Source organism: Pelodiscus sinensis, chromosome 7 (genome assembly GCF_049634645.1).
Source record: "Pelodiscus sinensis isolate JC-2024 chromosome 7, ASM4963464v1, whole genome shotgun sequence".
Taxonomy (NCBI): domain Eukaryota; kingdom Metazoa; phylum Chordata; order Testudines; family Trionychidae; genus Pelodiscus; species Pelodiscus sinensis.
The window spans coordinates 17,643,078-17,664,712 of NC_134717.1; the positions used below are offsets into that span (position 1 = coordinate 17,643,078).

The window sequence follows — 21,635 nt, forward strand, 5'->3', positions numbered from 1 at the left end:
TGGCATGGTATCTGTGTGTCCACTGCCTTTTAGAAAGTTTTTTTTTCTAGCCCAATTATGTTAAACCTTTTAAAGATTTCTCCATTTGTGAGTAACTTCTCCACAATTAACCCTAATCATTACTACACAATTAACCCTAATCATAACTCATGTTCTTAAACACACTGTTCCATTTCTGTCCTTAAGCTTGCCTTGTCATTCTTTTTTAGTTTTAACATATGGTTATTGCACAGGCGCATGTTTTAATTTTTCACTTACTGAAGAATTTACCTAGCAACTACCCAGTTTCAGTTTTTGGGAATGTAACATTTATTTTCCTTTTTTTTTTCTATAGCAAGACAACCTAGGATCACAATTTAGCCATATGAGTCTTGCCCGTCAGCAACCAGCTGATGGTGCTGATCCTCACGCCACCATGTTCCAGTCCACTGTAGTCCTTCAGCCTCCACAACAATCTGGCTATGTTATAGCAGCAGCCCCACCGCTGCCACCACCACAAAGTCAACCAGTTCCTACTCCCAGCTATTCTGCATCCAGCCATCCTGTCAACCAGCAAGTGCTGCAGCAACAGGGATATATGCAACAATCTCTACCACAGGTACAAAGATTTTATAGTTTCTTCTCAGACAGCTATTTAAAAGATTATCCCTAACACTGTTAGTGAATATTTTATATTTCAGTAGATTTGTTTAGTAAACTTGATTTTTCTTAATTCCATGTTTTGATTTCCGTGGCTTACCAGGAATTCCTAAAGACTTAAAAACACACAGTATCATCGATATAGGTTGGACCTGACTGGTCCCAGACAAGGGGATTTACCGGACCAGGGAAGGTTCCTTCCTTCGTGGCTGTGCTGCAGTGGGGCTAGAGCTCCAGCCTGCTCCCACTGCTGCCTCAGCCCCCCTGGGGCTCTCACTGGCTCTGCTGCTGTTGAGGCCAGAGCTGCGCAGCTGGGGCAGAGCTCCACAGCCTCTTGGCTTCACAGCTGGGGTCAGAGCTCTGCAGCTGGGGTGGAGGGACAGGGATGGAGCTCCGTGGCCTGGCCCAGAGCTCCCTGGCTGGGACCAGAGGTCCATGACTGTGGCCAGCTTAGAGCTCCCCGGCTGCTAGGGCAGGGAGCTCTGCTGGAACTAGAACTCTCCGGCATGCAGTCTGTCCTCTCCCCTCCACACACTTGGCTGCAAGCTGAGTTGCTGATGCCCCTTATGGTGCTCCTGCCCTGCTGCCAGACTGCCCTCTTCCTGGGCTCTGTGGTCCAGAAACATCCGTGGTCCATGCCGGACCACAGATGTTGCCGGACCAGGGAATGCCGGTTAAGGAGGCACAACCTGAAGTGAGATTTTTAAATTACCAGTAAATATAACCAAATTTAACATATGTTTTTGTATATGCTTGGGCTCTGCACGTATTTTATTTAGCCTAGTTTTAAAGAGGACCACTAATATGTCTATCTTTAAAATGTTTACCATGAAGACGTATGTAGGAATTCTAATAATCTTTTTCTTTAATCCTCGATTCCAGTGGTTCCCAACCTGTGGTTCACGGATCCCTGGGGGTCTGCAGTGGTGCGCATCCTTTTTTCATTTGTGACCCCTGACTTGCCAGATGATGTCACCAAAAATACCAAATCACAGTGCTGCGACCCCCCATGAAGACAGCCGTGACCACGGGTTTTGCGCACCGCTGCTGTAGAGGGTCTACACAGATCCTCTCGCAGCCAGCATGTCCTTCAATCCATGTTGCTTCTCGTGGCTCAGGAAGCATTTGGAGCTGAGGGACTTTCCAGAAGCTATCATATCCTTCAGCCTGTGCTGCTTCCTCAGTGGGCTGAGGGACACTACTTGGGAAGCGCAGTGTGCTGAGGGACATGCAGGCACAGCTATTTTGTTTGGGGGGAGGCTCCATAACATTTTAATAGATTGAAAAGGGGTCCGTATCCTCAAAAAGGTTGGAAGCCACTGCCCTATTCAAGTGCTAAAAAACTCAAACAAAGCAGATATTTATTTTGGTAGGAGAGCTTCCTCTGCTTTTTCCAAAGAAGCAGCTAACTAAAACACATTGTCCTCAGACCTTGTTCAAGAATTTACTGGAGTTTACTGATGATACTTCTATATGGACAGAAATAAACAAAATGGAGCTGTTTTGATACAGTGAAAATAGAGCAAAATACTCTTACTAAATGGAGGATAACATCAACATTGAATTCTCCCAAACATTTGAAATGATTGCATCTTTTATTAATTAGACATAGTGATCTCTAAATTGCCTTTCTGTGATTCTTTCAGCAGTGTTTTGCATTCTGCCATTTATAAGTCTAAAAATGTGAATCTTGAAAATGTTGCTCCTTTTTAGATACCAGCTTGTTATTGTGCTCCCAGCCAGTATTCACACTCCAGTCAACAATATCGACCTGTTACTTCTGTCCATTACAACGCACAGCAAAACCCACCACTGCCACAGCCTGCACAGCAGACAGGTTTGTAGAATTTTTTTCACTACTTTCTGTGCTTATGAGTGTTAAAGGAAGCTGCTGGTGTTGTCAGACGTGGAAGTCTCAGTAAAACAAATTTTGCTTGTAGTGAAGAACAAATTGAAAGAGAGTACAACTTTGTAGCAGTCCTAATATGAAGAATTGTGATTGTTCTTTAAATGTGTCCTGTGGTCATTGGTTGAAATCATTATACTCTCCTTTGTGTCATGGTTGATTGATTTAAATCTGCAATTTAAATCACCAAGTGGAAAGCCTTTATTTGAACTATCAATTGTAGTCATCTTTTCCATTTGTATTTCAGCGGTTTTCTAAAGAAAGTTGCAGTCACATTTGTTAATACAACTAGGGTTGCCAGGTGTCCAGTTTTCTACCGGACGGTCTGATTTTTGGACCCTTTGTCTGGTTAAAAAAAAATCCAGAAAATACCGGACATGTGCAATGTCCAGTATTTCTTGGTTTTCCTTCTGGGTGCTGGACGGAAGCCTGGCGGGGGTAGAGGGGAGTGACTGGGAGGCAGGGAGCCCTGGTTGCATGTGAGGAGGAGAGGCAGCCCGGTCCATGCTCCTGCGCACTGGTCAAGCGCGTGGTGGAGCCACAGCCAGACTGACTCGTGCGGGATGGGAGCACCCTGAGATCTGCACAGCCCGGGACAGTCCTACTCCCTGCCGGCTGATTCGCTCCCCTGCCCCCTCCTCCAGCTCTGCGTCCTGCTGGCTGCGTTCCTACTCCGGTTCTTCCCCGGCCAGTTCCTCTTCTCCCGCCTTCTCCCCTCCGCCGCTCCGCTAGCTCTGCGTCCCGCTGGCTGGTTCCTGCTCCAGATCTTCCCCGGCCAGTCCCTCTCCCTCCTGCCCCTCCGCCAGCTCTGCATCCCGCTGGCCGGTTCCTGCTCCAGATCTTCCCCAGTGAGCCCCACTGCGCCCCCAGCCAGCCCTGCTTCCAGCGGCCAGTTCTCCCCTCCTCCTGAGCTCCCCCAGAGTCCTTTTTTTGGGGAGGGGTGTTCGATATTTTTGTTTCAACCATCTGGCAACCCTAAATACAACCATTAAAACCACGTTGATTTACAGCTATGTAGAGCTTTTAAACTAAATTTGGGAAATCTTTATGATACTTTGGGAGAAATAGACTATAACAATATATATTTTTAAACAATTGTACAGCTCGGGGTTCTCAGACTGGGTTGAGATCCTAACGTGGGTCCCAACTCCATTTTAATGGGGTCACCGAGGCTGCTGTTGGCCCTGGGCACCAGCAAGTCGAAAGCAGAAGCCCAAGCCCCACTGCCCAGGGAAAAGTTTATATGTTCTTTGCCCAGGACAGAATCTCTTGGGCTCCACCTTTGCCCTTCCTCTCTCGTATGCTGAGGGGGTAATGAGGCTCTGGTGGTGAGGCTTGGACAGGCTCGGTCTTCAGTCCTCTCTCCTGGGCTCATGTAATAATTTTTGTTGTTAGAAAGGTGCCATGATGCAATGAAGTTTGAGAATCATTAATACAGCTTAGAATTTTAAGATTCTTATTAACAGTACATTTTTAGTGTGTTTTAAAATGGTGATTGGCATAGTGTATGTTTACTGGATAATTAACGTTTTGCTCATGAGTTGAATCAAGCTATGTTAGGATTGTAATTGGAATTTAATAAAACACACACAGCAGCACATACCTTTAAAATAATTTTGTTTAATAATGTGTTGGATATGTAAACTTCTTACCAAAACATGTTTCATGTTTACAACTTAATGATATGTTAACCAGAGGGATTAATAGTAGTCAGTGAATTAAAATAATTATTTCAGGTCACCTGGGAAAATTCCTACTTGTCTAAGTTTCTTGTCTATGTTTTTAGAAAATGAGAGACTCTCCTAAATTACTGTGCCAAGTCTCTTGCATATGGCAGCACAGCCTCTGGGTTCCCCACGGAATCAAGCCCTTAAATGTACATGAACTATTGTGCCATAAGAGGGCCTCCAACAGACTTTGCTGGGTTCTGGACAAAGTGAGGGCAGCAGCTCCAGACTCCCTGGAAGGGGTGGGGTCTCAGGCAGAAGGGAAGGGCCTGTTACTAGCGTCCCCTGGCCTGTCTTCAGTGTCGCCTACAGCTCTGTTTGCTATTTCAAGGGCCAGGGCTCCAGCAGTTGCTACTGTAGTAGAGGTTGGATTTCACTGGTCTGGCACCCTTGGGACCTGACTAGTCCCCAATGAGGGGATTTGCCAGACCAGGGAAGGTCCCTCCTTTTGTGGCAGTGCTGCCAACGGTCTAGGGCTCCAGTCTGCTTCTGCCTCAGCTCCCCAGGGCTCTTTCCAGCCCTGCTGCTACCAGGGCTGGAGCACCATGGCCAGAGCGGCACATGGGCAGAACTCCTCAGCTCCCTGGCTTCATAGCTGCCTGGCATTGCGAGTGCCAGGCTAGAGCTCTGCAGCCACAGTGGAGAGTCGGGGACAGAGCTCTGTGGCCTCGGTCAGGGCTCCCTGATTGCAGCTGGGGCTGCTGTTCTCCGGTTAGTGGAGCTAGAATGCATCTGGAACTCCAGGGACAGAGCCAGAGCTCCCTGGCTGCTGCTGGAGTCAAAGCTCCCCGGATGGGGCCCTGCCATGCTGTCCGTCCTCCCCTACATCTCTCCGCCCCCCCCCACACACACACACTGTCTGAGCTCTGGACTGAGTCGCCAGTGCCCCTTACGGCTCTCCTGCCCTGCCACCAGACCTCCCTCTTCCTGGGCTCTGTGGTCCTGGAACATCACTGATCCATGTCAGACCAGGGAGTCCCAGTTAAGAGAGGCAAACCCTGTTGCAGCATATCCATCCTGCCTTATGAACATTTCCTCTTTTTAGAAAGCTACTTTTCATTCTTCTTCTCTAAAGGTGCAAAGGCCCAAATGGGAAACATCGTGTATAACAAGATCCAAAATGAAAAGTACATATAAGTTTTTAACTGTGTAATTTGACCCATCAGTATAAATAACTCAAGTATTAGGATATTGTTTACTCTACCATAATAATACAGTAAAACCTGTGTTATCTGGCACACCCAGGCATTAGGGCATGCCAGTAGCCTAAAAATTTTGGTTATCTGGGGGTGGGGGGGCAGGAGCCGTGCGGGACCTACAGGAATGGGGGGGAGGGAGGGGCATGGGAGCTGTGCAGGGACAGGGACAGGCCTGCTGTGGGGTTCTTGAGCCACAGGGGGTGGAAACTGAGAGATGGTGGGGACAGCCTGCCGGGGGACGGGATGGGAGCCGTGGAGGAGCTGGCCTGCTAGGGGTGCCAGGAGCCACGGAGGGAGCCAAGATGTTTGCTCCTTGTGTCTGGCTGCGGTTCGCCCCTCCCCCAGGCACATGCTGCACACTTGTCTGAGGAGCGTCCCAGCACTTAAAAGGCCAGTTTCCTTCCCTCTCCCCACAGTGACCTTTTTTTTTTGATGGATTCTACAGTTGTCCAGATGCTTAAGTTTCAGATAATACAGGTTTTACTGTATATCACCATGTGTTAAGGCTGTTAATTACTAGTACCAAAAAGCTGAAAACTAACTCTTGTGTGATAGATCTCCCTTGCTTTGTATAAAAAAGAGCACCCTGATACAAGAATAGTGGGCTTTGCAGAAATGTGGAAGAATAATTTCCCTTCTTTTCCAAGTGAAAAAGATGTGTTTTCTAATTCTTTATGTTTCAGAGTACCTTTGCTTTTGTGGCAGTACTTCAGGTACTGCGAATGAGAGAAGACTTTGATTGTTTAAATTTGCGTAAGTGCCTTCTAATGTTACTGAGCTGGGCCAGTTTGCTGTGGTTAACTGTTTTCTTATGGGTTCTGCCCACCTAAGATAATTTAGAGTAACAAAAATATGTGGGGGAAAAACGAGGAATCCTGTGGCACTTACAGACTCGGGGTATGTCTACACTGCAAAGTTAATTCGAAATAACAGCTGTTATTTTGAATTAACTTTAATAGCGTCTATACATGCAAACCACTATTTCGAATTTAATTCAAAATAGCAGAGCCCTTAATTCGAATTTGGTAAACCTCATTCTACGAGGAGTAACACCAAATTCGAAATGGCTATTTCGAATTAAGTGCTGTGTAGACACTTAATTCGAAATAGGGGGCCTCCAGCCCTTCCCAGGGAGCCCTGGTGGCCACTTTGGGCACAACCAGGAAAACTTACTCTCCTCTCCCCCAGCCCCAGAGCCATTAAAGGGGTAGACCCTGGCCACAGTGCCTGTGCCAACTCCAAGCCTGCCAGCCCAGAGCCAGCAGTGGCCACCCAGTGGCCCCAAAACATGAGCCAGCAAGCCACTGGCAGCCAGCCCTCCACCGCTCCCCAGGAGCAGTCTGCCAGCTACCAGGAGCCTGATAGGGGCTGGAGAAAGTGAGCGCCTTCCTGGTCCAGGGTGAAGATCATGGACCTTATTCAGGTTTGGGGGGGATGCCCCCAGCGTCCATGATCTCCGCACTAGACGGAGGAAAGTGGCCGTCTATGGCGGGATAGCTGCCAGCCTGGCCACCAAAGGCCACATGCGAACCCAGGATCAGGTTAGCATGAAAGTCAAGTTGGTCTGGTGAGATCCCCAACGCTGAGCCCTGAGCTGCCCCTCCTCCTTCTTCCCTTGCTTCCCCCTTCCAGCTCCTTCCTCCCAGGTTTCTCCCTCCTCTCTTCCACCCTCTCTCTTCCCCTCTCCCACCTCCTTTTCCCAGTCTCCCCAGAGATTCATGCCCCTCCCCCCAGTTTTGTTCAATAAACCCAGTTTCTATTTTTGAACATACACGTCTTTTATTTGACATCTGGAAGGGGGGCTAGAGAGGGGTAAGTGAAAGTATGTGAGGGCGAAATGGGGCACGAGCCCCTGGTGAGGAAGACCGGAGGGCCTCTGAGGGCTCCTTGGGGTGGATTCTTTCCCTCAGGGCCTCCTGGATCCTGACAACCCCCCCGGATGGCAGCCTGCAGCAAGTGCAGCTGAGCTGATGGCAACGACTCCACGAGACACACTGGCATGCCCGGGGGCAGCTCTGGCTCCATGTGGCCGAGTGCTGTGGTGTCCCGCGTTCGGGCACTCAGGGCACTCCAAGACAGGACTGCTTTGCTGTCTCTCATCGAGGTAGACAAGTAAGCGGGGAACCCTGAGAATTGTCTGTCCAGGGTGGGGGTAGGGTCCCTTTGAGCACGGAGCTCAGTTAGCCTCAGGCAGCAGCCCCACACACTAAGTCCTAACCTGATGCCCTGCCAGCGCTGGTTCCAGCCAGCCTTAACTTCGGTTCAGGGTCCACTCAGTATGGACATGCTATTTCGAAATAGCAAAATGCTATTTCGAAATAGTTTTTGTGTATAGATGCGTTATTTTGAATTAGCTTAATTCAAATTAACTATTTCAAATTAAGTTAATTCGAAATAGCACTATAGTGCAGACATACCCTAACAGATTTATTGGGACATAAGCTTTTATTGGTAAAACCCTCTTCATCAAATTAATTGGAGTGGAAGTTACGGAAGCAGGCATATATAAAAGAAAGAAGTTGCTTGTGTTAATGAAGATAATCAAGTCAGGGTGGAGGAAGTGGGTCATTCACAGCCTTGTTGTGGAGATGTGAATATCCAGAGAGGGGAAATTGCCTTTGTAATGTGTTAACCAGCTGAGATCCTTATTCAGTCCTAAACTGATAGTGTTGAATTTGCAAATGAATTACAGTTCAGCAGTCTCACTTTGTAATCCGTTTTGAAATTCTTTTGTAGAGGGATGGTTATATTCAAATCCATTACTGATTATCCAGGAAGGTTAAAGGTTACATGTTTATGTGTGTTACCATTACTGATGTTTGGTTTGTGTCTATTAGGGTTAGGTTGATGCTATGTCTACACCTGGAAGATTTGGCAATGAAAGTGTTGTTGACATACAAAAGTTGCCAAAAGTGAAAACTGGATCAGACCGGTTTTTCTGCCTCCCTTTGTCGACTTTTCATAGCCATATTGATAGCACCATGTTGATAGATAGAGAAAAACAGTGTAGGTAACAATCCCATAGAGCAGTATAGTGGGAAGGCAGAACTGATCCCTGTGCTTCTTGGTATTCCCTTATAGCTCTGTGAGCTTTCCTGCTCAGGAATGTCAAAGCAGCACAGTAGTCTCACCAGCCCTCCTGCTGCTGTATTCCTAGTTTGGCAGAACAGAAGCATTAAAATTAGTTTTTTCTTTGTTTGCTCTCAAAATAGAGCACCTCACTCAACTCTCAGATACCGCCCAGAAAAGGAAATACTACTACTACTACTTTGAAAAGGGAGGGGTTCATGCCTGCAGGACAGCAGAGATCACAAACACTGAGCACAGCCATTAGGGCAGGCATTGTGTGATACTGGGGGAAGGCAATTCTCCTGACACAGCTAACAGCAGAGCCCACACTGACTCTTTGTTGACAATAAAGTGAGGGGAAAAGAAAAAAATTCTCTTGCAAGGCTGAAAGTTTTTTGTTGCCTAAACTGGGTGTGTTTTCGGACAAAAGTCACATTGCAGTGTAAATGCTCTCACTGTTTTATTGCCAAATGGCAGTTTTTGGTGACAAAACAAGTTATTGTAGAGAAGGTCTTAGTCTTGGGGGCTGCTTAATATCAGTAACTTGCCAGATCACTGTTACCATCTCATAAGGAGGCTATAGTTTGAGGAGCATGTTTCTCTTATCCCTCAAACACCTATTTCATCCTCATCTCCAGATGAGGTGGCTATACCTCCATCACATTCCATGGTCAATGATTTTCGGGAAATTTCAAGATCTTATAAGGAGGGTATCTGTCACCCTTCAGACTCCACTCAAAGACTCCACTATGCCTACCCAGTAAGGAAGAGACCAGAACAGCTTGTTAATCTGTCTGGAGATGGAGTGGGAATCCTCCCTGCACATCTGTATAACGCTCTCATAGAGGAACTCTTTACTCCTTCTCACAAGGTTTCTGGAGAGGCCTGGTTTATTCTCTCCTTTACAGTAGGACACCTACAGCCATAAGAACATAAGAACGGCCATACTGGGTCAGTCCAACGGTCCATCTAGACCAGTATCCTGTCTGCCAACAGTGGCCAATACCAGATGCCCCAGAGGTAGGGAACACAAGAGGTAATCATCACATGATCCCCGTCCTGTCATCCATTTCCAGACAAACAGAGGCGAGGGACACCATCCCTATTCATCCTGGCTAATAGCCATTGATGGACCTAACCTCCATTAATCTATCTAGCTCTTTTTTGAACCCTGTTAAAGTCCTTGCCTTCACCACATCCTCTGGCAAGTAGTTCCACAGGTTGACTGTGCACTGAGTGAAGAAAAACTTCCTTTTGTTTGTTTTAAACCTGCTGCCTATTAATTTCATTTGGTGACCCCTAGTTCTTATATAGTGGGAATAAGTAAATAACTTTTCCTTATTTACTTCTTCCACATTAGTCATGATTTTATAGACCTCTATCATATCCCCCCTTAGTCTCCTCTTTTCTAAGCTGAAAAGTCCAAGTCTTTCTAATCTCTCTTCATATAGGACATGTTCCAAACCCCCTAATAATTTTTGTTGCCCTTCTCTGAACCTTTTCCATTGCCAATGTATCTTTTTTGAGATGGGGCGACCACATCTGAACGCAATATTCAAGATGTGGGTATGGTTTTATATAGAGGCAATAAGATATTCTCTGTCTTATTCTCTATCCCTTTTTTAATGATTTCTGCATTCTATTTGCTTTCTTGACACTGAGTGGATGTTTTAAGTGAACTATCCACAATGACTCCAAGATCTCTCTCTTGAGTAGTTGTAGCTAAACTAGTCCCCATCGTATTGTATGTATAGTTGGTATTATTTTTTCCAATGTGCATTACTTTACATTTATCTATATTAAATTTCATTTGACATTTTGTTGCCCAATCAGTTAGTTTGGTGAGATCTTTTGAAGCTTTTTACAGCGTGCTTTGGTTTTAACTATCTTGAGCAGTTTGGTATCATCTGCAAATTTTGCCACCTCACTGTTTACCCCTTTCTCTAGATCATTTATAAATAATTGAATAGGATTGGTCCCAGGACAGACCTTGGGGGGGGGGGGGGGGGTCTCTCCACTTGGAAAACTTACCATTTATTTCTATCCTTTGTTTCCTGTCCTTTAACCAGTTATTAATCTGTGAAATAACCTTCCCTTTTATCCCATGACAACTTACTTTACTTAAGAGCCTTTGTTGAGGGACCTTGTCAAAGGCTTTCTGGAAATCTAAGTATACTATATCCACTGGATCTCCCTTGTCCACACATTTGTTGACCCCCTCAAAGAACTCTAGTAGATTAGTGATAGAAATGTAGCCGTGTTAGTCTGGGGTAGTTGAAGCAAAATGCAGGACAATGTAGCACTTTAAAGACTAACAAGATGGTTTATTAGATGATGAGCTTTCGTGGGCCAGACCCACTTCCTCAGATCAAATAGTGGAAGAAAGTAGTCACAACCATATATACCAAAGGATACAATTTAAAAAAATGAACAAATATGAAAAGGACAAATCACATTGCAGAACAGAAGGAGGATGCGGGGGGGTGGGAAGGGGGAGGAAGGAAGGTAAGTGTCTGTGAATTGCTGATATTAAAGGTAGGGAGAGTGGGATGTTTGTGAGTTAATGGTATTACAGGTGATAATTGGGGAAACTGTCTTGATAATGGGTGAGAAAGTTCAAAGACTTGTTAAGTCCCTGGTGGTAAGTGTCGAATTTTAACATGAATGACAGTTCAGAGGATTCCCTTTCAAGTGCAGATGTAAAAGGTCTTTGTAGCAGAATGCAGGTGGCTAAGTCATTTAGAGAGTGTCCTTTCTGGTTAAAGTGGCAAGAAACTGTTTTCTCTTTGTGATCTTGTCTAATATCTGTTTTGTGGGCATTAATCCTTTGGCGAAGTGTCTGAGATGTTTGTCCAATGTACATAGCAGACGGACACTTTCGGCACATGATAGCGTAGATTATATTTCTGGATGCGCAGGAATATGTGTTCTTGATCTTATAACTCACTTGGTTAGGTCCAATAATGGTATCAGCAGAATGAATATGTGGACAAAGCTGGCAACGGGGTTTGTTGCAAGGGAAGGTACCAGGGTTGGTATTAGTGTGGTATGTCCTGTGGTGGTTGGTAAGAATCATCTTGAGGTTAGGTGGTTGTCTATAGGAGACTATGGGTCTGTCTCCCAGAGCCTCTTTGAGTATGGTATCCTGTTCCAATATAGGCTGTAGTTTCTTGATAATGTGTTTTGTGGTGACCTTGAGGCTTTTTTTCGCCGCCTCCGTCTCCGAGAATATTTCCAAACCACCACTGAACATCAATCTGATCTACCAGATCCCCCCTACCAACACCAAAGGAAAAATAATTCTATATGGACTCCCCCTGACGGTCGGAATTACAATCTGGATTTCTATATACACAGCTTCCGCAACAACGCACAGACTGACATTATTCACAAACGACAACAAGCGACACACAATCTTAGCCGCGCTGAACACCATGCCATCCAGAGTCTCAAAAACAACCTGGACATTGTAATCAAACCAGCTGACAAAGGGGGTGCTGTGGTCATTATGAATAAGGCCGACTATAACCAGGAGGCAACCAGACAACTCTCGAACACCACATTTTACAAACCTCTCCCCTCTGATCCCACCTTGGACTACCAAAAGAAACTACACTGTCTCCTTAAAAGCCTCCCCACAGCTACTCGGGAACAAATCCTCACAGAATCACCTTCTGACCCCCGACCAGGATTGTTCTATCTACTTCCCAAGATCCATAAACCTGGGCACCCCGGACGTCCCATCATCTCTGGTATTGGCACGCTCACTACTGGTCTATCCAGCTATGTAGACACTCTTCTCAAACCCTTCGTAACCAATACCCCCAGCTATCTCCGAGACACTACTGACTTCCTAAGGAAATTACAAAACATCGATAACCTCCCCAATAATACCATCCTTGCCACCATGGATGTAGAAGCTCTATATACCAACATCCCACATGAAGACGGATTACAAGCAATTAGAAACACTATCCCAGAGGACACTACTGCCAACCTGATAGCAGACCTATGTAACTTTGTTCTCACCCACAATTATTTCCGGTTTGAGAACAACTTATACCTCCAGATCAGCGGCACAGCCATGGGTACACGCATGGCCCCACAGTATGCTAACATCTTTATGGCTGACCTAGAACAACGTTTCCTCAACTCCCGTCCCCTTTCACCCCTCCTCTACCTACGGTACATCGATGACATCTTTATGATCTGGACACATGGCCAAGAAACACTGGAGATATTCCACAGAGATTTCAACAACCTACACCCCACCATCAACCTCAGCCTGGACCATTCTACACGAGAGATCCACTTCCTGGACACCACCGTACAAATCAACAATGGAAAATTAGACACCACTCTCTACAGAAAACCCACTGACTCATACAGTTACCTACATGCATCCAGCTCCCATCCAGAACACACCACACGATCCATCGTCTATAGCCAAGCCCTTCGATACAACCGCATCTGCTCTAACCCCACTGACAGAGACCAGAAGCTTCAGGATCTCTACCAAGCATTTATAAATCTCAACTACCCACCCAGAGAAACAAAAAAGCAAATTGAAAGAGCCAGACGAATACCTAGAAACCATCTACTTCAAGACAGACCCAAGAAAACCAACAATAGAACACCACTTGTCATCACCTACAACCCCCAACTTAAACCTGTCCAACACATTATCAAGAAACTACAGCCTATATTGGAACAGGATACCATACTCAAAGAGGCTCTGGGAGACAGACCCATAGTCTCCTATAGACAACCACCTAACCTCAAGATGATTCTTACCAACCACCACAGGACATACCACACTAATACCAACCCTGGTACCTTCCCTTGCAACAAACCCCGTTGCCAGCTTTGTCCACATATTCATTCTGCTGATACCATTATTGGACCTAACCAAGTGAGTTATAAGATCAAGAACACATATTCCTGCGCATCCAGAAATATAATCTACGCTATCATGTGCCGAAAGTGTCCGTCTGCTATGTACATTGGACAAACATCTCAGACACTTCGCCAAAGGATTAATGCCCACAAAACAGATATTAGACAAGATCACAAAGAGAAAACAGTTTCTTGCCACTTTAACCAGAAAGGACACTCTCTAAATGACTTAGCCACCTGCATTCTGCTACAAAGACCTTTTACATCTGCACTTGAAAGGGAATCCTCTGAACTGTCATTCATGTTAAAATTCGACACTTACCACCAGGGACTTAACAAGTCTTTGAACTTTCTCACCCATTATCAAGACAGTTTCCCCAATTATCACCTGTAATACCATTAACTCACAAACATCCCACTCTCCCTACCTTTAATATCAGCAATTCACAGACACTTACCTTCCTTCCTCCCCCTTCCCACCCCCCCGCATCCTCCTTCTGTTCTGCAATGTGATTTGTCCTTTTCATATTTGTTCATTTTTTTAAATTGTATCCTTTGGTATATATGGTTGTGACTACTTTCTTCCACTATTTGATCTGAGGAAGTGGGTCTGGCCCACGAAAGCTCATCATCTAATAAACCATCTTGTTAGTCTTTAAAGTGCTACATTGTCCTGCATTTTGCTTCTAGTAGATTAGTAAGGCATGAGTTCCTTTTACAGAAATCATGTTGACTTCAACAAATTATGTTTATATATGTGTCTGACAATTTTATTCTTTACTATAGTTTCAACTTATTTGCCCAGTACTGACACCAGACTTAACAGTCTATAATTGCCAGGATCACCTCTAGAGCCCTTTTTAAATATTGGTGGCAAGTTAGCTATCTTCCAGTCATTAGGATTTAAAGGATAAGTTACAAAACACAATTAATAGTTCCGCAATTTCACATTTGAGTTCTTTTAGAACTCTTGGGTGAATGCCATCTGGTCCTGGTAACTTGTTATTGTTAAGTTTATCAGTTTGTTCCAAAACCTCCTCTAATGACACCTCAATCCGCCCAATTCCTCAGATTTGTCACCTAAAAAGAATGGCTCAAATTTGGGAATCTCCCCAATATCCTCATCTGTGAGGACTGAAGCAAAAAATTAATTTAGCCTCTCCAAAATGGCTTTATCATCTTTGAGTGCTCCTTTAGCATCTTGATTGTCCAAAGGCCCCACTGGTTGTTTAGCAGGCTTCCTTCTTCTGATGTACTTAAAAACATTTTACTGTTACTTTTTGAGTTTTTGGCTAGCTGTTTTTCAACTCCTTTTTGGAATTTCTTATTATATTTTTACACTTAATTTGACAGAGTTTATGCTCCTTTCTATTTTTCTCACTAGGATTTGACTTCCACTTTGTAAAAGATGTATTTTTATCTCTCACTGCTTCTTTTTCTTGATTGTTAAGTCACGGTGGCATTTTTCTTGTTCTCTTGCTGTGTTTTTTAATTTGGGGTATGCATTTAAGTTGGACCTCTCTTATGCTGTCTTTGAAAAGTTTCCATGAAGCTTACAGAGATTTTGTCACTGTATCTTTTAATTTCTGTTTAACTAACCTCCTCGTTTTCATGTAGTTCCCTTTTCTAAAATTAAATGTCACAGTGTTGGGCTGCTGAGGTGTTTTTCCCACCACATGAATGTTATATTTTATTACATTATGGTCACTATTTCCAAGTGGTCCAGTTATATTTACTCTTTTGGACCAGATCCTGTGCTCCACTTAGGACTAAATCAAGAGTTGTCTCTCCTCTTGTGGGTTCCAGATCCAAATACTCCAAGAAGTAGTCATTTAAGGTATCAAGAAATTTTATCTCTGCATCCTGTCCTGAGGTGACGTGTACCCAGTTAATATGGTGATAGTTGAAATCCCCTACTATCATTGAGTTTTTTATTTTGATAGCCTCTCTAATTTCCCTTAGCATTTCATAGTCACTATCACTGTCCTGATCAGGTGGTGTATAATATCCCTACTGCTATATTCTTAGTATTGGAGCAAAGAATTATCCATAGCGATTCTATGGAACATTTTGTCTCATTTAAGATTGTTACTTCACTTGGTTCTACATTTTCTTTCACGTATAGTGCTACTCCCCCATCAGCATGACCTGTTCTGTCCTTCCGATGTATTTTGTGCCCTGGTATGACTGTGTCCCATTGATTGTGGTCATTCCACCAAGTTACCCTGATGCCTGTTATATCAGTATTTTCCTTTAAAAGGAGGCACTCTAGTTCACCCATCTTAGTTTTCTAGCGTTTGTTTATAAGCACTTAAAAAATTTGTCACTATTTTTCTGTCTGCCATTTCCTGATGTGTTACACTCCTTTTCATTTGATTGTGTCTCATCTGATCTAACCCATACTGCGGTCCTCTTTTCCTGACTAGAACATAGGGAATCTCAATTAATGGACTCTTCCCTAAGAAATTTCTCCTCTGCAGCTGTTGGCTTTCCCCTAGCATTTAGTTTAAAAACTGCTCTACAACCTTTTTAATGTTAAGTGCCAGCAGTCTGGTTCCATTTTGATTTAGGTGGAGCACATCCTTCCTGTATAGGCTCCCCCATTTAAAAATTGTCACCGTTTCCTAATAAATCTAAACCCCCCTTCCCTCTCTACACCATTGTCTCATCCACGCATTGAGACTCTGAAGCTCTGCCTCCCTACCTGGCCTTGCGCATGGAACTGGACGCATTTCAGAGAACAACTCTTCTATAGAGTTCCTGGATTTCAATCTCTTTCCTAGCAGCCCCCCCGGAGAGGTATCCTCAGTGCGAGATGATACCGCAACATCATCTGGAAGGATATCTTCTTTTTTTGCCATCCCTTTCATGATTGCTCATTTTACATCCTACAGTAGCTAGGTTCTTCACAAGTCTCATGTAGATATTTCTCTCAGTCAACCTCCTGAGAGTCATTGACGTAGACTAAGTCCAGTAACCTGTTTAACATAGACTGTAAGTACCACATGTTAGTATCAACCACCTGAGAAAGTCATGAACATATGCCCTTGTTTTTTTGTAGTGTCCTCTTTTTAGATTTGTTAGGTAAAAATTCAGAAGATTGCTATATTGAGTCAGTACAAAGCTGTACCTAAAATTATTGGTCCTGTTTGCATTACCTGCCTCTTTGACATTGGCAGCATACCTCTTGGATAATCTAGTGTGTACCCTACAAATAGAGAATTAACAAATCATACTTTTAACTGTGTTACTCAATAACTGTACATTTTATTTATATTCTGAAGTTTATTAACTATAAAACAACTTGGGTTTTTAAAATATTTGTTTACATTTGTGACTGTTTTAGAGAAGTGAAGCTATATTTTGTAAAGGTGTGGAATGGTTTGGCCTTCTTCATGAGCTGTTGGATTCGGGGCCGTAACACTGTCTGAGAGAGTTACATTTCTCACAGTGAACCGGTCTCTTTTTCAGCTGCTTCCTCACTTCCTTTTAAAGGGGTTTCAGGTGTGTGCTTGATTTATATGCTGCCTTTTGATTAAATAGTTTACAGCCTGCTTGTCCAAAATGTGTGTTGAACATAAAAACACCTTTAGGAAGATGGTGCTTCAGCTAATTGAGGAAGTGATTCATGTCATGAGGTATAAAACCGGTCTCTGCTGTACAACCTCTAATTCTAAAAATTACCACTAGTCATTATTAGCTGAATTTTTCTAGCCATGTTACTTTTGTTATTTTTTTGAATGAAAGTAACATATATCTCTTTTAATGGTGTTTTTCTGCATTAAATGTAGTTTTTGGTGCCATAAACGAGATTTTTATTTTATTTAAGACACAAAGTATTATTGTTAATTACTTTGCTGAACAAATATTAAGAAGCATATGTTCTTTTATTATAGCTTCTAGTTCAGAATGTTTCTGAAAATAAAACCATCTGTTCCGGCAGGTGCAGCTTTTTTCTGCTGAGTGCTGCATTTCTGTCATGCCACTTTCTGTGTTGAGGTGGAATAGTAAAGCTAAAAATAGAACATTTTTTTAACCCTCTAGGGAACCTTCTTAGCTATTGATTTATATTGTCCTGGTTTTTCTCTCTGTTTGCAAAATTGTCTTTTTGGAAGTGCATAAGAGACTGAAAAATATTCAGAGCTACATTGCAGTTGCTTGGAAATGAGAATTTAGTTTGCAGCATTATTAATTGCATCCATCCTATCTTGTAGCTTCATATTAATATAGTTACTCACAGTATAAGGCTTTTCAGGTGCCTTATATCATCTAAAAAAGCAAATACACAGAAGCATCTCATTTATTTAAAATGAAACTTTAAGGATAATTAAGGGAATGGGAAGTTTTATGTTTAGTTCAGAATCAGATTTCTTCACATTGAATTAAGCTGTGAGTGTTGTCTTTGGGAAGCCCTTAATATTGATTCAAAGTATAAATTAAATGGCATTGAAAATAATAAGTTGAAAATATTCATATGAAGTGCCTGTCTTGTATTCTGAATCTAATGCACAGATATACTGTCTAATTTTGTTTCTTTAATAATGGAACTAATATTCAGCTGTATAATTTTCTGAAGATAATATCCTAATCTATTAACTGTCCTATCACATTCAGATTTCAGTGCTGCTCCTTTTCACAAACAGGTATGAGTAAAATCAATTTACAATATCTATTCAAATGGCTGATAATACCCTGAATATTTCTTAGTCATTTGTATGCATTTATTTGATGCACTTTTGTGATCTTTCTAAATGAATACATGTTTGTATTAATTGCATTTTTGTTATTTGCATGTAAAATACATTATGCTATTTTTATCCTAGGAAGAGTCTGAGAGAATTGATGTATTATGTTTGTGTATTTTTGGAGAAAATTTCAGAGCCACTGAAAATACCAAAACCCAACTAGAGTGGCATAATGGGGAAACTTCACCCACATATGCATGCCTATCTATGTATCTTAGTCTTAACATGCCCAATTTGCAGTGTGCTATTCAGCTTGGCTTTCCACAGACTGTCAGATACCAGGATGTGGGCAGTCGGGCCTAGTGTCTAGAACTGGAGTCAGTGTCTGTTGGTTAGAGCCACAGTGAGGCAAGGCAGGAATAACAAACATAGTTTTCCTGTAAACATGCATTTAAATCAGTTGAACAGTTATAACGTGTGCTCTTTCTTTAGTAGAAAGCAACCCACCTGAGCCCTCAAAAATTTGTTTTTGGGGCTAACTTGAGGAAAATATCTTTCTATTTGGTCAGTTGGAGTCACAGGCAGTGTTCCTTTGAAGGTGAGTGATAGATAGCACAACTTCACAGGTGATTAATCAGCCCCACCCAGTCACTGAGAGGGGGGGCTCAGTGCATGAAGCTGACTGACTGGACAGGGCTAATTAATCACTAGTGAAGCTGTGCTGTCCCACAGGTTAGAGGGAACACTGGTGACGTGTTTTGATTGTTCAGGTTATTTGTAGAATAGAAATGTACTAGTTCTTCTGTCTCCAGTGCTTGATTGCATTCATCATGAAGTTACTAGTTTGATGAAATCTATTGATGTAAGTAGACTTGCACTGAATCCTGTGAATCCTGTTGACACTTGAAACAAAAATATGAGTGCTTTTATGAATCTGGCCGAGTTGGTGTCCTTTTGAAATTGTTGAACTTAATTTAAAATTTCCATTGAAATATGTTAACTAGTTTACACTCAGCATTCTGTGTCCAAGTGATCAACATCAGATGCTTTAGGAAGATGCAAGAAATGGCTGCTGTTTCCCTCTCTTTTATGTTAGCCATTCTTTATATTTTTTATCATGTCTTGTTCTTAGTTTCTTTTCAAAGGCAAACAATGCCAGTCTCTTTAATCTCTCTCCCTATAAGTTCTTCCGTTCTTTAAAAATGTTCATTGCCTTTCTCTGAATGGTTTCTAATTCTACAAAATCCATGCACATGCTTGTGTCTGTGTACACATGTATGTGTTTGTAAAAGGTTTTGATTATTATAGTTTTACATTACTAGTCATTTGAATATGTGTAAGCAATTTTTTTTATATGTAGGTATTTCTCTAGCAATCATCATCATGTTTTTGAGCACTCTACAAAATTAATGATACATCATTTACCTCCGAAAGATAAAACCTTCTCCTTCTAAGTTGCTGGGTCAATTCCAGGCACTATTTCCAGAAACAGGGAAGCTTCACTAGATTTATCTTGAGAAGTGACCAGCACTTCAAATAGAAAAGCGGACTTTTGTTACAGCTCACTCACTGCCTTTTTTGTCCATATGGATTTTAATGAACTATTGAGTTAGCATATGCAGTACATGTGGCCTTTACATACTGTTTCGCTCTGTTTTTTTATGTTCAATCCAGTATGATCCAGATTCAATTCACTGTGAAATCAGGCAAGTTCTTCCAGTGCTTGTTGGTGTTGATTTCATTCTAGGTGTGTGCATACCTACATGCAGTCATTGCAGTTTTTTCCCTTAATGGTGTCCATAGGGTTGGTTGTAGTACCCCCTTGAGTGGCACACTTATGCATTGGTGTATTAAGTACTGTCAATGCTACACCTTCAGTTCCTTGTCCATAATGGTTTGTTGGAGTGCCTTGTTTTGCATTGCAAGTGCATTAGTGTATTTTACAATCCAGATGAGCAAGGGAAAGCTGCCCCTTCCCCCGCTGTGCAGTCTGTCATCTATGGATGAAGCAGTGATGGGCCCCTCACAAATGAACAGCAGCTCCTCACCTCCTCCAAAGACTTCTAGGAGCCCCAAACACTGCTCTAAAGGGTGACAGCCAACTTGAACTTGGAGTGCAAAGTTGTGGTGAGAGGTGTCCTCCGGACGGCCTTTGATACTTACCAGCCAGGATAGTCACTTCTGCAGCGATCATGAAATGCAGTTCTTGGATATAGTCCTCTGGGCTGTCCCAGGAGATACAGCCTATCTTTTAGGATCTCCCATTTGAGAGAGCAGGCTCTTTTCAGAGCCGACAGATGCATGGCTCCATAGCCTTAAAGAGTCCCAGGCCACTCTCTGTTCCTTGGACCTGTACATCCCTCAGCTAGATAGAAAGCTGTTTCATCACCCACCATCTCTGCCTGTATCAAGGTCATTGGATGCCTAACAGGAAGGACAGAAACAAAGGATTTAAATGTCACCCTTTATCTTCCTGTTCCTCTGCCCAGCCTGGTTCTTCCAGAGGCCAAGGAAGCCTGAAGCAGGCATTTTAAAGATGCACCTGAAAACAGTGCCACAGTCCTGCTCTTTCCTCAAATGCCTGTAGTTCATGGCCAACCTTTCCTTACAACCCTCTTCAGGGACCCTACTTGCAGGTGACATCTTGTTCTGAAGGTTCAGGAGGTAATGCACCTGAGAGTGGTGAGTTAAGTCCCTCCAGACTTGAAGCGGAAAGGGTTCTACTCCCTTTCTTTCCTAAACCAAGTAGCAAAAAGGGGCCTCAGACCTGTTCTCAATCTGTGCTGCCCCAACAAGTCACTCAAGAAGTTAGTTTTGCATGGTCTCTCTGGCCTCCATTACTCTCTCTCTGGATCTGGGAGACTGGTATGCTGCCCTTGAAGAATGCATGTGGGGTACAACATTTTATGTTGTGTCACTTACCACTTCAATTCACGATGCTGTCTTTTGGTCTCTCTTCAGTCCCAAGCAGTGGCTGCTTACCTGAGGCAGCAAGTGGTGCAAATGGAGACATACCTTGACAACTGGGTAATAAGGGCCAGTCCCAGGATCAGTGACATCTCAATCTGGTTTGTTCCCCTGTCGTGATCTGGGGTTCTGCAATTTATAAACACTCTCAGGGTTGACAGGAAACTAAAGGGCAGCACTGTTAATTAAAAAACCCACCATAATAAACAAGGCAAAATCAACCTTTATGCATTGTACTGGAATTGAGTTCCTTGGAATGGTCTTCAGCTCTGGTCAGTCTAGAACCTTTCTCCCTGAGGCTCAATTCCAACCTATTGTGGGCCTGATTTCATGCATGCAAGCCCACTCTCTCACCACAGTTCACACATGCTTGTGGTTGCTGGGCTACATGACAGCCTGCACTTTTGTTCTAGAACATGCTCTTCCACCTCAGAGGCCCCTGCAAACATGGCTGGCATTAGACTATGTCCTCAACAGATACAGTGCGAGGTTGTTTGTCAAATCATGATCACTCCTACACATCAATGTCAGGGAGCTAAGCAGTGGT

The 21,635-nt window shown here is 43.3% G+C and overlaps 1 protein-coding gene across 12 annotated transcripts in view; it reads left to right on the plus strand.

The window, feature by feature from the left end:
• Positions 1–21,635, plus strand: part of R3HDM1 (R3H domain containing 1) — a 133,024-nt gene that overhangs the window by 68,436 nt on the left and 42,953 nt on the right. For all 12 annotated transcript variants that reach the window (XM_006117053.4, XM_075933297.1, XM_075933292.1 and 9 more), the window contains 2 exons: positions 335–598; positions 2,353–2,476. In XM_006117053.4, the coding sequence (XP_006117115.2) occupies positions 335–598; positions 2,353–2,476 (388 nt within the window). The remainder of the gene's footprint in view (positions 1–334; positions 599–2,352; positions 2,477–21,635) is intronic.